The sequence below is a fragment of the Urocampus carinirostris genome, chromosome 17 (genome assembly GCF_059441175.1).
Source record: "Urocampus carinirostris isolate Australia breed hairy pipefish chromosome 17, RoL_Ucar_1.0, whole genome shotgun sequence".
NCBI classification, from domain to species: Eukaryota; Metazoa; Chordata; class Actinopteri; order Syngnathiformes; family Syngnathidae; genus Urocampus; species Urocampus carinirostris.
The window spans coordinates 11060364-11077348 of NC_142365.1; the positions used below are offsets into that span (position 1 = coordinate 11060364).

Sequence of the window (16985 nt, forward strand, 5' to 3'; positions counted from 1 at the left end):
CTTTGGAGGAAGCTAAAACCACTTGTTTCTCAGCTACAGCCCAGAAACCTGACTGATTTAGAGAAAATCTGTGTGGAGGAGTGGGCCGAGATCCCTCCTGCGGTGTTTGCAAACCTGGTGAAAAACTACAGGACCAAATATAACCATTCATTTTCTCAGGTGTTCAAATACCTATTTGCTGCTATATCACATAGATAAATCGTTGAAAAATCATGCTTTGTGATTTCTGGATTTTTCTTTTTAGTTTATCTCCCTCACAGTGGACATGCACCTATGATGAAAATTTCACACCCCTTCATGATTTTAAGTGGGCGAAATAACAAATTAGCAGGGTGTTCAAATACTTATTATCTTCACTGTGTGTTTGTATATATATATATATATATATATATATATATATATATATATATATATATATATATATATAAATTATAAATTCACTCCATAATTTCCCAACCCTTCCTTTTTTCTGTGTTTTCTTCCATCCAAAATCCCACATTTTCACAAAGATTCGCATCATTTTGACCTTGTATTCCCTGAAAACAACACCAAAGCTCCTCCACAGCGCCACCTAGTGATGATGACGGAAATCACACCGAATGAGAACAAAGTAATAAATCAAATCTTCTTGCGTCAGCGAAGGAGAAGAAGGACGGCGGCCATCGGCAGGAAGTGTGCAGGTGCGGTTCTGCAGCTGGAACTCGAAGCTAGGACACGCAAAAAAAAAGAAAAAAAAACAAAAAAAAAACACTTATTTTGCAGTTTTTTTCTCAACGTAATCAGTTTTTTGGCAATGTTCTATTACGTTAGGAAATGCAGAGCAAACAAATAAGAATGAGTCCGCTGTGTCATTCTATTGGTTTGTCTATGTGACAGTGTGTATGATTCACCACTAGAGGTCAGTGTTGCTTAAAATGGACTTAAGCATAGGCATTAGAAGAAGATACTCTACAGAAGCCCTAAATACAGTGGGGGTTTTAGGCACTGGTGGCATTTTTACCATGATACGTAGGGGGCGCTATGAAATTTTCCCCCCCAAAAATAAATTCAATTATAATAAATGTACGCCACAAAGCAGTTCTGTATTTGAAGATGCTAGAATCACAGAACTCAGCGATGTTTGCTTGTTTGAGTATCAGTGGAAGCCGAGTGACACAGAAGGATGAAGGAGGAGCAGCTAAAAACAACAATATCGGCTAGCCATAGCCAGCAGCTAGGTAGCTGACAGGTTGCTAGAGATGGAAACAGTCGAATAAAAACATCAACGATGTTTGAATCACAGAACTCAGCTAGGTTAGCAAGCATGAGCAGCTGTGGAAGGCGAGTGACACAAAAGGATGAAGGAGGAGCAGCTAAAGACAACAATAGCGGCTAGCCATAGCCAGCATCTAGGTAGCTGACAGGTTGCTAGAGATGGAAACAGTTGAATAAAAAAATCAACAATGTTTGAATCACAGAACTCAGCTAGGTTAGCAAGCATGAGCAGTTGTGGAAGGCGAGTGACACAAAAGGATGAAGGAGGAGCAACTAAAGACAACAATAGCGGCTAGCTATAGCCAGCAGCTAAGTGGCTGACATAGGTTGCTAGAGATGGAAACAGTTGAGAAAAAAAAAATCAACGATGTTTGAATCACAGAACTCAGCTAGGTTAGCAAGCATGAGCAGCTGTGGAAGGCGAGTGACACAAAAGGATGAAGGAGGAGCAGCTAAAGACAACAATAGCGGCTAGCCATAGCCAGCAGCTAAGTAGCTGACAGGTTGCTAGAGATGGAAACAGTTGAATAAAAAACATCAACAATGTTTGAATCACAGAACTCAGCCAGGTTAGCAAGCATGAGCATCTGTGAAAGGCGAGTGACACAAAAGGATGAAAGAGGAGCAGCTAAAGACAACAAAAGCGGCTAGCTATAGCCAGAAGCGAGGTAGCTGACAGGTTGCTAGAGATGGAAACAGTTGAATAAAAAAATCAACGATGTTTGAATCACAGAACTCAGCTAGGTTAGCAAGCATGAGCAGTTGTGGAAGGCGAGTGACACAAAAGGATGAAGGAGGAGCAGCTAAAGACAACAATAGCTGCTAGCTATAGCCAGCAGCTAAGTGGCTGACATAGGTTGCTAGAGATGGAAACAGTTGAGAAAAAACAATCAACGATGTTTGAATCACAGAACTCAGCTAGGTTAGCAAGCATGAGCAGCTGTGGAAGGCAAGTGACACTAAAGGAAAGAGCAGGAGCAGCTAACAATAGTAGCTAAAGGCAGGCCAATGCACTCAAGTGATTAAAAGGAATTGCCGGAGAAGGAAACAGTGGAAAACAAAGCCCAAGATGCCAGAATCACAGAACTCAGCAAGGTGCGCTTGCATGAGTAGCTTAGGAAGGCGAGTGACACTGAAGGACGAAGAAAGATCAACTAACAATAACAATAACATCTAAAAGCCAACCAAAGCCTGCAGTCAAATGGCTAAAAGGAATTGCTAAAGAAGGAAACAGTGGAAAATAAAGCCAAAGATGCCGGAATCATGGAACTCAGTAGGGTTCGCTTGCATGAGCAGCTTAGGAAGGTGAGTGACACTGAAGGACGAAGAAAGAGCAGCTAATAATAACAATAGCAGCTAATGGCCAGCCAAAGCCTGCAGTCAAGTGGCTAAAAAGAATTGCTAAAGAAGGAAACAGTGGAAAATAAAGCCAAAGATGCCAGAATCATGGAAGTCATCAAGGTTCGCTTGTCTAAGCAACTTAGGAAGGCGAGTGACACTGAAGGACGAAGAAAGAGCAGCTAACAATAACAATAACATCTAAAGGCCACCCAAAGCCTGCAGTCAAGTGGCTAAAAGGAATTGCCGGAGAAGGAAACAGTGGAAAACAAAGCCAAAGATGCCAGAATCATGGAACTCAGTAAGGTTCGCTTGCATGAGCAGCTTACGAAGGCGAGTGACACCAAAGGATAAAGCAGGAGCATCTAAAGAAAACAATAGCCATTAAGAGCAGCTAACTGGCTGACATAGGTTGCTAGAGAAGGCAACAGTGGAAAACAAAGCCAAATATGCCAGAATCACGGAAATCATCAAGGTTCGCTTGTCTAAGCAGCTTAGGAAGGCGAGTGACACAAAAAGACGAAGCAGGAACAGCTAACAATAACAAAAGCATCTCTTGACAAGCCATAGCCCGCAGCTAAGACGATGACATGAATGGCTAGAGAAGGAAACAGTGAAAACCGACTCTAAATGCGCTTACTCCGACAGGTCTTCCTGTCTTCTTGCAGCATCCCAGTCACGCAGCTGCAAACTGGACCAGTAACTTTACTGGTGCACATCTGCTCACAACCGCCGTTATCGTCCTCGCACCAATCAGAAGCTGGCACAATTTCACAGTCAAAAAACAAAAGAAACAGCACAGAAAATACAAAAAGACCCCCGGGATACAACATTATTCTTTTATGAAGTGAGGATCACAAAGTGAAATTGCCGTATAGCGGGGGATAGAAACCTATGTAAATGAGCTCATGTGTTTTATTTCCGTTTATGACTTGAGCTGGTACAGTGAAGTGGAAGGTGGATGCAAAGGCAAAGGGGACAGCGGATGATAACTAACAGAGATTTGAAAACTTTATTTTGCAAGGATTGTCATTACTGTCCTTTTCTGTCATTGCTTTTAACAATTTGTGTGCCTTCTTTGTTTTTATTGATGACTTCAAACTCTGGTTTCATGGTTATCATGTTTTGCTTCTCAGTTTAGCGTCACCACAAGCCTTGGGAGCCATTGCACAAACTACGACTGTGCGCCATTAGAATGCTACCCGCGTTGAGATGCAAAACCATTTTGGGGTGTTTTTTTTTTCTTTTTGGCAGGGTCATTCACCTCTAGAGTAACCTACCTGATTGCTTGGAAAAGAATATACTCCTGGCCAAAGTTGTTCTGATCTAAAAGAGTAATATGTCTTTTTGGGGAAGCTGCTGAGACTGCAAAACCAAAAATGCTGAGTGAGCGGCATTTTTCACATCTGGGGTAACTTATTTGACAGCCTGTAAATAATGGTACTGAGGTGTAATGTTGTTCTGTCATTCTGTCCTAGGAGAGTGATTGTCTCTTTTAAAAAAAGCTGAGTCAGCAAAATTAAAAGTGCTGCGTCAACTTTTTGGGGAGGCGATTCTTCAACATGTAGATCAACCCTTCTAACTGTCTGCAAGACATTGTGTTGATATTGAATATTGTTCTAGCCTGGAAGAGGGGAATGTCTTTATGGAAAAATTGTTGAATCAGCAAAACCAAAAGTGAAGAGTCAGGTTTTTTGGGTATGATTACCTCTACATTGATCTAACTAATTTCTTATGAAACAATGAGATCCTGGCCAACGTTGTTCCTTCGGAGAGTAGAACATCTTTCTTGGAAAGCTGCTGAGTCAGAAATACCTAAAGTGCCAAGTCAGCGGAAGTTTTCACATTGAGGGTAACTTATCTGACAGCCTGTAAAACATGGTATTGACATGTATTGTTGCTCTATCCTGGGAGAGCGTACTGTCTTTTTGGAAAAAAAATACTGGGTCAGCAAAATCAAAAGGGCTGAGTCAACTGGGGCAATTTTTCCACATGTAGGTCAACCGTCTGCAGACACTGTGCAAAAATTAAATATCATTCTCGCCTGGAAGCAGGGATTATCGTTCTGGAAAAACTGTTGAGTCAGCAAAACCAAAAGGGCTGACAGGGTTTTTTTGGGTGGGTACTATTACCTCTAGAATGACCGACCTAATTGCCTGTGAAACAATTTGATCCTGGCTAAATTTGTTTCTGTAGTAGAGTAGAATGTCTTTCTGGGAAAGCTTCTGAGTCAGGAAAACAAAAAAAAAAAATGCCAAGTTGTCTTTTTGAGGGGATTTTCACATCTGGGGTAACTTTTTTGACTGCCTGCAAGATGTTGTTCATATTTAATGTTGTTCTGTCCTGGAAGAGTGGAATGTATTTCTGAAAAAAAATCCATGCTGAGTCAGCACAACCATGAGTGCAGAGTCATTTTTTGTGGGGCATTTTCCCCTCATATAAGTGAACCCTTCTGTCTGCAAGAAATTATGTTGAAATTGAATGTCAGTCTGGCTTGAAAGATGGGAATGTCTTTCTGGGAAAAAATGCCGAGTCAACTAAACCCAAAGTGCTGAGCCAGATATTTTTTGCATTTTTCATTTCCTGGGTAATCTATCTGAATGCCTGTAAATGATGGTGTTGCTAATTAATATCATTCTTTCTTGGAGTGAAATGTCTTTCTGGAAAAAACACTGCTCCAGCTTTCTGGGCATTTTTCACATCTAGGGTAACCTACCTTACTGCTTGTGAAAGATGGTGTTCATTTCTGAACTCCTCCCCACCTTCACTTCACTCGGGGGTGATAAAAATACACTATAATAATGTGTGAAAAATACATATGTTAGTGATTCATGTGCCTTCTTTATTTTTCTTGATGATCGCAAGCTTTAATTCCATGGTTATGTTTTTTCCTTTCCGTTTAGCATCAATGTTCTGGGCAAGTACAGCCTGGTGGCACCCAACCCTCTCCCCATATGTATCCACATGGTCTCGAACTGTAGACCTTTTGCACGTTGAGCGAATGTGCTAACCACTGCACTACGGAAATGGACACATAGCAAATATATACAGTATTTCAGTAAGATTCTGAAATGAATGAAGAGAGATAAAGGCATTGTGGGAGGTATTTCAGCTTAAAGCATATCGGCTTTTTCACGATGCCGTGACGCGAACCAATAGTTGACGAGGGTTTTATATTATGTTGACCAATAGCAGACAGGCAGTTGAGAAAGTTTTTTGGGTATGTGAAATAATTTGTTGGAAAAACGCCCCAAAAACATCTTATAAAGTGAAAACGTCACAAGGCGGGGTTTGCCGTATCCCGGGGGTTCTACTGCACAGACAAATAACAAACCTTGTCTCCGGATGGGCCCGACGCTGAGGACATGATCGTTTAGCCTCCTCTCTTTGGATGACGTCCTCTTTTTGTTCGGGCAGTTCTGTGGGCACCAAGCGTCTTTTTAGCGAGGCGGAGGCCAGTGTTGGGTAATCTGATTACTTTTTTCGCCGTTATGTCGCCGGTATCGTTACTAACGGTCAAAGTGGTGCGTTACACTCAATGTTCCCTGTAATTTTCCTTACGGGTCTGAGCGTTCAAACAAAGTCGGGGAGCAACGCTTGAAACAACAGTGAGCAACAGCAATCCCAAGTGTGGCAAGATAATTCATTATCAAACATGTCCAAAACTTGACATCAAGTTACATTTTGCTGAGTTTCCGGCAATGCAAAATTGTTTTTCTCTTTTGAATGAATTGACTCATGTACTATTGCAAAGGTTCTACGGCCTACAAACGTCGTTTGTACTTAAAATTCTTTCACAAGATTTCCATTTCTTTTTCTTTCCTGACATATTTTGTCGCATAATATTAACATTTTTGGGGGCTTATTTAGTCGGTTGTAAGATACAGAACTCTACTTAATCACATTTTTGAGTGGAAGTACAATGTTGGCAACAAGAGTCACTTGATATCATTGGAAATTATTTGAATGCAACACAAACTTTTTCTTCTTTTTTCCGTGTTTTTTTTCTACTTTATTAAAATTCCTTTAAAAAAATCTCATTGTGTTTATTTTTTCGAAGCTGTTACTTTTTTCTTTTTGTTCTCTATTTACTTTTTTTCCAACATTTCTTTCTTTTCTTTTTTTCTGGCTTTTTCCTAAATTTTTCCTTCTTTTTTTCCTCTTACATTTGTTTCTTTTTTCTCAGCTTTTCACTCCTTTTTCATTTTGGTATTTTATTGTTTTTTGTTCTATTCCCCCCTTTCTTTAAGTCATTTTGTGCATCATTTTACACAATATTTGGTCATGTTGGGATTAAAGAAGCAAAAACAACCCAAAGAGCCGGTTCCCAGACAAACTCTACTAACTTTACTCAACTTTGTTCTACTTCGACATTGACTTCAAAATACCGCATTTAGGACACAACGTCAGGGGAACCCGTGTGTTTTTACCTTCATGCACTGTAACTTTGACTTAAGTCGCATCTTAATGAGTAATTTGGAGCCCTCATTTTTGTGCGCTGGCTAGATTTTCTTGTGCGCTGAGAATGTGCGAGCTGTGCGCAATTGCGCACGCGCGCAGTTTGGGGGAACACGCTGCAGAACGGCAATGGCGGCGTGTCTCTGCCTACTCTGTTTATAGCGGCGCGTTTTTTCGCTCTCCCCCTAGTTGTTTACGTCACGTCTTTTCCGATCATGTCACCAATCGAAATAGCGACTATAATATATCTAGATAGCGATTACGAATACAGTATTTACTACGAAAGCATGCTGCAACCGACTCGTGTTCTTCGCGAACGAAGTGGCTCTATTGGCATTCTCTTGGAAGTAAGAGTCGGTATTGTGCATAAATTCGACTCCCTTGCAAAATCCGACTCCCCATTGACACTTTGTGTTCACTCAGCGGCTTCTTAGGGACCTGCAACCACTAGGGGGCCCCCAAGAGTTGTTAACTTTTTTGGTGCCAACATTGTGTGTCCATCCAAATACTTGTACAGAAATACAACGAAAATACTACACAATAACTACTAAACTAAATATCAAATATAGTGCTTAGAAACTGGGACCTCCTATATTATTTTGCTTTCCTTCTGAAAATGAAAAGTTAGTATAGAATTACTACAAAAATACTACTAGAGTAATACTATATTACAAAATACAACTACATAATTAATTACTCCAAAAGTATTACTATGGAAATACTACAAAAAATCTTCAAAAATGCTACTAAAATACTGCTTTGGAAATACATCAATTTTTCTCTACTGAAATACAAAAAATACCAATACTTAATACTACAACATAAAAGAACCACTAGAGAAATATTACTACAAAAATACTACGACAAGTGGCTTACAACAGAAATACTGAAAATTACACCTATTCTCCTATGGAAATATCACAAAAATACTACAAAAATAAAACTACAGTAACAATGTACTTCAAATATACTACAGAAATACAGCAGATATACAACAAACATTCTAATCTGGAACTACTAAAAAATAAAACTAGAACAAAGTACAAAAATAGATAGTACAAAAATACTACTTAAATACTGCTTTAAAAATACATTAATTATACTTTAACTGAAATGCTAAAAAATACCAATACATAATACTACAACATTAAAGAACTACGAGAGAAATATTACTACAAAAATAATACTACAAAAGATTTACAACAGAAATACTGCAAATTACACCTATACCAATACTACAAAAATTCTCCTATGGAAATATCACAAAAATACTACAAAAATAAAACTACAGTAACAATGTACTACAAAAACACTACAGAAATACTGCAGATATACAACAAACATTCTAATATGGAACTACTACAAAATACAACTTAGATCGTACAAAAATACTACTAAAATACTGCTTTGGAAATACATCAATTATACTTCTACTGAATTGCAAAAAAGTACCAATACAAAATACTACAACATAAAAGAGCAACTAGAGAAATATTACTACAAAAATACTTTTCATAGTCGGCATTGCTAAGCGACATTGTCCATCGGTTTCATCCGTTAACAAAATTTCCCCCGCTGAAGTTTGATATAGTCACATGACGAGGCTGCTGCGTTTGATTGGTTAAACGTGGTAGAGCCTGGCGGAGTTCTGCATCAAAGTAAATGGGCCTTAGCGGAGACAGACAGACGCGTACTTACTTGGAGGGGATTTATTAAGTAACGAAGTAACGGCTTCAATGTAGCCTAATTTAGCGGAGGAAAAGTACAGTTTTTTACTCCACAAATTTACTCAAGTAAGAGTAAAAGTATAGGGATTACTATAACTAATGACATTTTTAAAGTGGTGGAGAACGAATGAGAAACGGCGGCGGGCGCCTCACCATTTTGCAGGTCCGCTTTTCGGGCTCGCAGAGCGAAACGTCGCAGTGAAGGTGCACTTCGTCGTAGTCGCCGATAAACTTGAAAACGGTGACGTGGAAACGGCTCGTGAGCGAAACGCCGTTCTCCGCCATGCCGATGGTCTTGTCCTTGATGTTGGGGCACCTCGAGACACCCACAAAAAGTAAATACCGCTTAGATGGGAGGTACAGGGTTGGGTAGGGTTACTTTAACTGGATTACTTTTGGATTACTCCAATATCAAATATGCTAATAAAAGACAAAAGAAACTAAATATGAATAAAATGACTACATTTTGTGCAGGCTTGGGGAGTAACGGAATACATGGAACGGCAAAAATGATGTTGGCGAGCTGTTTGGATTGATTTTCATTTGGTTTCTGTCGCATTTTATGTTAGTTTTGCCGGAGGTCAAAGAGATCAAAGCCAGGAGAGAAAGCTTACCACATGTTGTGAGTCATCATTTTATTCATATTTCGTTTCTTTTGTCTTTTATTAGGATATCTGGTATTGGAGTAATCCAAAAGTAATTGAAAGTAATCCAGTTAAAGTAACCCTACCCAACCCTGGGGGGGTATGAAGGATTTTAAGCCCCACTGTGTAGGGGGGGGGGTGGGAAAACTGCAGCCCGCGGGCCACGTGCTTTCTCATCCGGCCCGCCAAACCAAAATGGTAAAAAAATGATGACAATGTATATAATAGTAAATAAAGTTAAAAAAAGGAAGAAATACTACAAAATTATGAGAAGTGGGAAGTTGGGATACTGAAAACAATAATAACAACAACAAAATATGTATATTTTTTCAATGTATATACTAATTTATTTACTCGTTTATATGTGCATTTACTTTCATTTTGATTCATACTTTATTTTAGTTTCTCATTCAAATATTTATTTATTTATTCTCTTACTGTATGTATTTAATTTAATTAAATTTATTCTTTACATATTAATTTATTGATTTATTTACATTATGTTTTTTATATACTTATGTATGTATTTTAATGATTTACATATTCATTTATTTATATTGAAATTTGGAGCTCCATTTGAAAATAGAAAAAGGCAAAAACATAAAAAAAGTGAAAAATAAAGAATATTTTCAATATTTTCTGACTGAATTTTTGCTTAATTTGCTAGTTCTGATGAAAATAAATTAAATTGAATGAGACACAAAAATTGTCTCATATTAGTGAAACATAATTCAATATATTTTTGTTCATACTTCTCATTTTTATATTTTTATTAATTTTGTATCAATGATTTAATTGTTGAAAATAATAATTACAAATAATTATTAGAATAACAATTAAAATAATGAGCTATCTTGGTAAAATAAGTAAAAAGGGGGGGAAATATTAAATACAGGACACATTGTTTGTTAATTTTAAGAATGATTACTTTTTACCAATATATGAAGAGTAACATTAATTATTCCTGTATCATTTTTCATATTTTATTGTAAAAATGCAAAAACTAAGACAAATTATCTCACAAAGAGGCAAGCAGTTTTTGCATTGTAAATGGTCAATTCTTCCGACACAAAACTTTTAATTTATGCTTGTTATTTTTATCAACAATGAATTAAATGATATTACATTAAACCCCATTTTTTATAAATGCAAAATCCTCTTAATAAAAATAAAATCATATTTTTGACTAAATTTCCCTAATTATGCGTATAAACAGCAACGCAAGGTTGCAAAAATATTTAATATTTCTCGTTAAAAAAATAAGTCAAATCATAAAAAAAGGACGATAAAATAAAAGTACTAAATAATATAAATGAAATGATCTGCATTTATATAGCGCTTTTCAAGTCAAGACTTCCCAAAATGCTTTACAGTGTGCTTCACATTTCCCAATAGCGGCCGTGCAGCCATGTAAGGCGCTAACCTGCTTATTGAGGGCATTAGGGGTTCAGCGTCTTACCCAAGGACACTTCGACATGTAACACGGACAAGCCGGGATTCGAACTGGGATCTCTTGATCCCAAGACGAGCGCTCTACCTCCTGAGCCACTGCCGCCCCCTTTTTAAAACGTTTTGATGGGAAATTGGTGGTCTTACCCCCGCTCGATGATGACGTGGCGCAGCCGGTCGCTGCTGTTCCGGGAGGGCGTCGCCCAGCAGGTGTTCAGCACCAGTACGAGCTGTTTGTGGTCGGCGCCCTCCACAAAGACCCCCACATAGAGGACGTCCCGGGTGCTGAGGACCACCTCGCCCTCTCCGTAAGGCTGTCGGTACGAGGCATTCTTGTACAGCGCCATCTTGATGATGAAGTTGCCCGCCTGCGTGGCCAAGGTCAGGTTGATGACGCTGGGGGGAGGAGACCAGGCGATGGAACGAAATGGAATTGAAAAAAACAAATAGAATAGAATGAAATTACCGGTAAACAAAATAAACAATAGGGCAGGGGAAGGGGAAGGGGAAGGGGAAGGGGAAGGGGAAGGGAAGGGAAGGGAAGGGAAGGGAAGGAAAGGAAAGGAAAGGAAAGGAAAGGAAAGGAAAGGAAAGGAAAGGAAAGGAAAGGAAAGGAAAGGAAAGGAAAGGAAAGGAAAGGAAAGGAAAGGAAAGGAAAGGGAAGGGAAGGGAAGGGAAGGGAAGGGAAGGGAAGGGAAGGGAAGGGAAGGGAAGGGAAGGGAAGGGAAGGGAAGGGAAGGGAAGGGAAGGGAAGGGAAGGGAAGGGAAGGGAAGGGAAGGAAAGGAAAGGAAAGGAAAGGGAAGGGAAGGGAAGGGAAGGGAAGGGAAGGGAAGGGAAGGGAAGGGAAGGGAAGGGAGCCAAGTAGGAGAGATGAGAGGAGAGAGGAAAACAAATAACGGAGTAGAATAGAACAGAACAGAATATTCTGTATTGTCATTGATATAAATGTGGTGAAACATTGTATTTAACAATATTAGACAGAGTAAACATCCATCCATCAATCCATTATGTGCACCGCTTATCCTCAGTAGGGTCGCGGGGGCGCTGGAGCCCATTCCAGCTATCTTCGGGCAGTGGGCAGGGGACAGCCTGAACTGGTTGCCAGCCAATTGCAGGGCACACAGGGACAGACAACTCGCTCATTCACACCTAGGGACAATTTGGACCGGCCAATTCACCTGAAATGCATGTTTTTGGAATGTGGGAGGAAACCGGAGTGCCCGGAAGAAACCCACGCAAGCACAGGGAGAACATGCAAACTCCACACAGGAGGTTCGAACTCATGACCTCAGAACTGTGCCGCACACGCGCTAACCACTGCTCCGCCGTGCTGCCAGAGTAAACATGTGATGAGAAAAACAATGAATGAGCAAACTCTACTCAAGTAAAAGTACTGTTACTTCAGAATAATATTATTCAAGTAAAAGTAGTCATCCTCATACTTACTTGAGTAAAAGTAAAAAAATACTTGGTGAAAAAAATGACTCAAGTACTGAGTCACTGTAGCAACGTCGGATTTATTGATTTTTAAAACAACCAATCAGATCATAAAATTAATAAAGTCCCTCCAGTCAACAACAAAATATATATTTTTTGAAAGTAGATTAAAATAATCTACGTAAATTCTAGTGCTTGAATACACAATAAAATAAATAATAGTATAAATCAAATAAATAAATTAGCACATGTAGCACCAAGTAGCACATTTAAAGCCCCACTACTTTTCTTAACAGGCTCTGCAAGCAGAACAAGAAGCTAGCCCATGGACTCCAACAAAGAGGACATTGCATATTGTAGCTGGTGTCTTGATGTGAGGCCAGGGATGTTCCTCCTCTTCTCTGTTTTTATAGTCGGTATTGCAAAGCGACATGTTTGATCTGTGTCATCCGAAAAAACTTTCCCCAACTACTGCTAAAGTTGAATATGGTCACGTGACGAGGCTGCTACATTTGATTGGTTAAACATGGTAGAGCCTGGCAGAGTTCTGCATCAAAACAAATGGGCCTTAGCGGAGACAGACAGACGCGTACGTACACGGAGGGGATTTATTAAGTAACGAAGTAACCACTTCAATGTTGCCTAATGTAGCAGAGTAAAAGAACCGTTTTTTTCATGACAAATTTACTCAAGTAAATGTATCGGGATTTGAAAATACTGCTGGAAGTACATAATTTCCCAAAACTTACTCAAGTAAATGTAACAGAGTAAAAGTACATGAAAATCTTTTTTTCTCATTGTTTGTGGAAAAATGTGTAGAGTTTAGAAAAAATCCTTTCTCATCCATGATTGTAATTATGTAAAGTAGTTTACCAATCTTGGTCTAACCTTAAACAATAATACACAAATCTGAAAATGTTAGAGTTCTGGCCCACCTCAGAACAGAAAGTCTGAGTAAAAGTACTCTGATTAGGTATACACTCATACTTAGATCCAAACAAAAACCTTTTCACCACCATCGCTCTGCTGGTGGGGTAATAATAATAGTGTCATAAAAAAATAGTGCATTGTAACAGTAATGCCATGAAAATGAATGTAATAACACCAACAATAGTTCCCAAATCCGCAGCAAGATGTTTACAGTTTTTGCGCGCTTCTTTAGGTTGGTGTTGGCCCTGGGGAGGAAACTATCTATAAGCCTGTTTTTCCTTGTTTTAAGGGACCTGTAGCGCCTACCAAAGGTGGTAACCGGGGGTCCCTTATAATATTGACAGCTCTGCTGCAGTATCGCAAGAAGTGAGCGGGAACCGAATCCGCGTTGGATCGTACTCACCTGAGAATGGGTTTGAGGACGGTCTCCAGCGAGATCTTCAGGTCCAGCTCGTAGGCGCATGAGAACTCCACGTTGATGGTCCGGTCCCTGGTGATGACGTTGCCGGTGTTGTTGACGCTCTCGATCCATACCGTGTTTTTGTACAAGATGTGCGTGCCGTTCGACTGTCAAGGAATCAATCGTGTCAGGTTTTTCTTTTGTTTACGACCAAATTTTCTCACTATCCCAGCAATACCAGTTGAAGAAACCCTAAACTTAGAGTTTGGGTGTCAGGGGGGGAAGGCCCTCCCTCGTTCGATGATAATTACGTTTTGATCTTCAATACTTGGTAAATAATTCCAAATTGTCTGTCACGGTTGCCATGGCGCCCAATTGGCCCCGCCCGTGTGGAGCCAGCTGCAGCTTGTTGACAGATTGGCTTGACAGTATTTAAACTCTGTCCTGTCAGTCCCCTTTTGTCGGTCCGTCTGTGAATCTCCGTTTTTACATGGCAAGCCCTTTTTCGCCTGTCCTGTGTTTTTACTCCTGTTTTTCTCCTGTTACGATCTGTTTGATCTTGACCATGTCTGCTCTCCCGTCCCGAATTACGACCTGTTTTGATCTCGACCACGTCTGATCTCCCGTCCCAAATTACGACCTGTTTTGATCTTTACCACGTCTACTCTCCTCACCTGGCTTTCGACTTGTTTCCGATCCCGACCACGTTCTTGCCCTTCTATCCCGGCTACTGAGGCGTTTTTTCCGTTCCCGACACCGCCATTGCTCGCCACGGAAATACCACTTCTGCGTCTGAGCAATCTGCTCCCTGTGACCAGCGATCTCCGGATTGTGTGTGCAATCCTTTCCCTTCTTCCCAATAAAACAGTGAGAAACGTTACGCTAGTGGGTCCTGCCTCCGTTCTGGTCATTACATTGTCTGTCAGCTTCCTTTCATTGCTTCTTCCTGATTGTGGTGCTTCCAGATGAGTGCATTCATATTTAAAGGGCCAGTATGTAATATTTAGTGATTCCGAGTGGTACAAAAAAAACTCTCATTCAATTAAAAAAAAACATTGATTTGAATACTAAGCTAACATACTATCATACCTGCTTTAATTTTCATTAAAAAATAATTAATCGAAAAATTTGTATTTCTTTTAGTTGGTCTGTAACTTGGAGATACTACCACAAATAAATATTTTGAGTCCCTTCCAAGCATTGAACCAATCACATTTCAGCCGTTTCTTGTTGCTAGGCTCAGATATCTACCCAGTGGATTTAACAAAAAAATCCTAAAGGCCAAGTACCCTAACATCAGTCTTTGAGAAAGATGTTGGTTAAGCCAATCATATTCCGGTTTGGCGTCTGAGCGCCTGCTAGCAGGCGTTAGGAGACGTCGTTGGTTTCACTTACTATGATTGACTAAGGGGTGGTAATCCACTAACACTGAACTTGAAGAGACCGGGTTTCATAAGGATATATATAGTTTATTGGTTTAATCGCGAAAGGTCGGACAACTCCGACACGAGCATCCCCTTAGCAGGCGGGTAAAAGGTTTGTCCGCCACTTTCAGCCTAGAGGTAAGATTTTAAGCCCAAACCTGGCCTGATCTAAATTTCGTTCTGCATTTCGATTGGCTAAACAGTCTCCAAGTAGTAGAAAAAAATCAAACGCCTGGCCTTATAAAAACATTTGGTTTTGGGGTGTCAAAGTATTGTATGGTATTTCATTTCATAATGATTGTAAAACAAAATTATGGTACGAATTTACTGATTTCTTCTGTAATGGGTTCTAATTTGGAACGCAATTTAGTGAAAAAAGTAGGATTACTGTACTGTATGTGTTGTATATTACATGTACAAAAAATAAAATGAATGAAAAATAATAAAAGCAATAATAGGGAAGCTTCAATCATATTGAAATCCTATACAATAACACCTATTTGAGTGATTCCAAAGGCAAAACATACGTTTACAATGGAGCCGCAGTGTCCTTTAGTGTTGTTGATGTGGAAGGAGATGTAGTCCTCCCCCTCGGCGGCGGCGCAATGTCGATCATTAACTCGGACGTCCCCGCGTTGGAAGCCAAGTTGGAAAAGTTTACACTTGGAAATGGAAACCTCCATGGCGGCCGCCTTGCACGTCACGTCCGCCTCGATTACGTCCTCGTCATCACCTGCAACGGACGTCATCATTAATACCATTAGAACGTGCATATAAATTCAATTACAGTAATCCTTCGCTGTATCCCAGTTACTTTTGGCACTTTTGATACAACACAGATTTTCATCGTGCAGTATGTCCTGCAGCAGACAACATACAGCAAATCCTACCAAGGGGGTCGGTTACGGAGGGCTTTGTGTGGCAGCCGCACACGTCAATGTGTCCACCAAAACAAGCTGCAAATCACCTTGTATTTTATTGACTCGTTACATTAAAAATACATTTTACAATTATTTCGGACTCTAAGGAAAGTCAGCAGAGAGCAGAGAAATGCTGATCACCAGCAGATGCTCCGTGGATTGTTATCGGGTCCGGGAAGGGACTGAGGCGGCGTCGAGACAGAAAATAATAACGAGGCTGCAAGTACGGTGTTCTGGGGATATGTTCAACCCTGTCGAGACTTCCTACCATAGGCTGACTTGACAGCAGCAATTTGTTTTTGAGGTAAAAAGACACAGAGAGAGAAAGACAAACAGGAACAAAGAAAGAGAAAAAGAGAGAGAAAGATTGAAAGAGAGAGAAAGAGATAGATAGTGAGAGAGAGAGGGGGGTGAGAAAGAAATACAGCTACAGCGTCTTTATGAGAGGCACCTGGCTTTGGCAACGTCAAGTGGACATATTTCAACCTGCAGCTCGTTTTTCTCTTGTGCCTCTCTGAGCGTTGTCTCGCGGGCCTGATTCAATTCCTTAGCGGGCGTGATCCGGCCCGTGGGCCGGCTGTTTGACACCCCTGATATAGACAGAAAGTCAATCTCTCAACGAGCCACAGCGGGGCCAATTGGGCACCATGGCAACCATGACACACACGGGCGGGGCCAATTGCGCACCATGGCAAACGTGACACACACGGGCGCGGTCAATTAGGCGCTATGCAACCATGACACATTATCTGCACCGCTTATCCTCAGTAGGGTCTCGGTGGTGCTGGAGCCCATCCCAGCCAGGGTTGGGTAGGGTTACTTTAACTGGATTACTTTCAATCACTTTAATTTTATTCATTTTTAATTTATTTTGTCTTTTATTAGCATATTTGGTATTGGAGTAATCCAAAAGTAATTGAAAGTAATCCAGGTAAAGTAACCCTACCCAACCCTGATCCCAGCTATGTTCGGGCAGTGGGCAGGGGACACTCTGAACTGGTTG

General features: G+C 40.3%; 1 protein-coding gene across 1 annotated transcript in view; it reads right to left on the reverse strand.

Annotated features, from left to right (window-relative positions):
* Positions 1-457: 457 nt before the first annotated feature.
* tecta (tectorin alpha) overlaps positions 458-16985 on the reverse strand; it is a 50427-nt gene continuing 33899 nt past the window's right edge. Inside the window, exons 18-24 of the mRNA XM_088321676.1 lie at positions 15590-15795; positions 13642-13805; positions 11018-11266; positions 8931-9093; positions 5927-6011; positions 3233-3352; positions 458-707 (exon numbers count right to left, since the gene is read on the reverse strand). Of these exons, the coding sequence (XP_088177802.1) occupies positions 634-707; positions 3233-3352; positions 5927-6011; positions 8931-9093; positions 11018-11266; positions 13642-13805; positions 15590-15795 (1061 nt within the window). The 3' untranslated portion in view covers positions 458-633. The remainder of the gene's footprint in view (positions 708-3232; positions 3353-5926; positions 6012-8930; positions 9094-11017; positions 11267-13641; positions 13806-15589; positions 15796-16985) is intronic.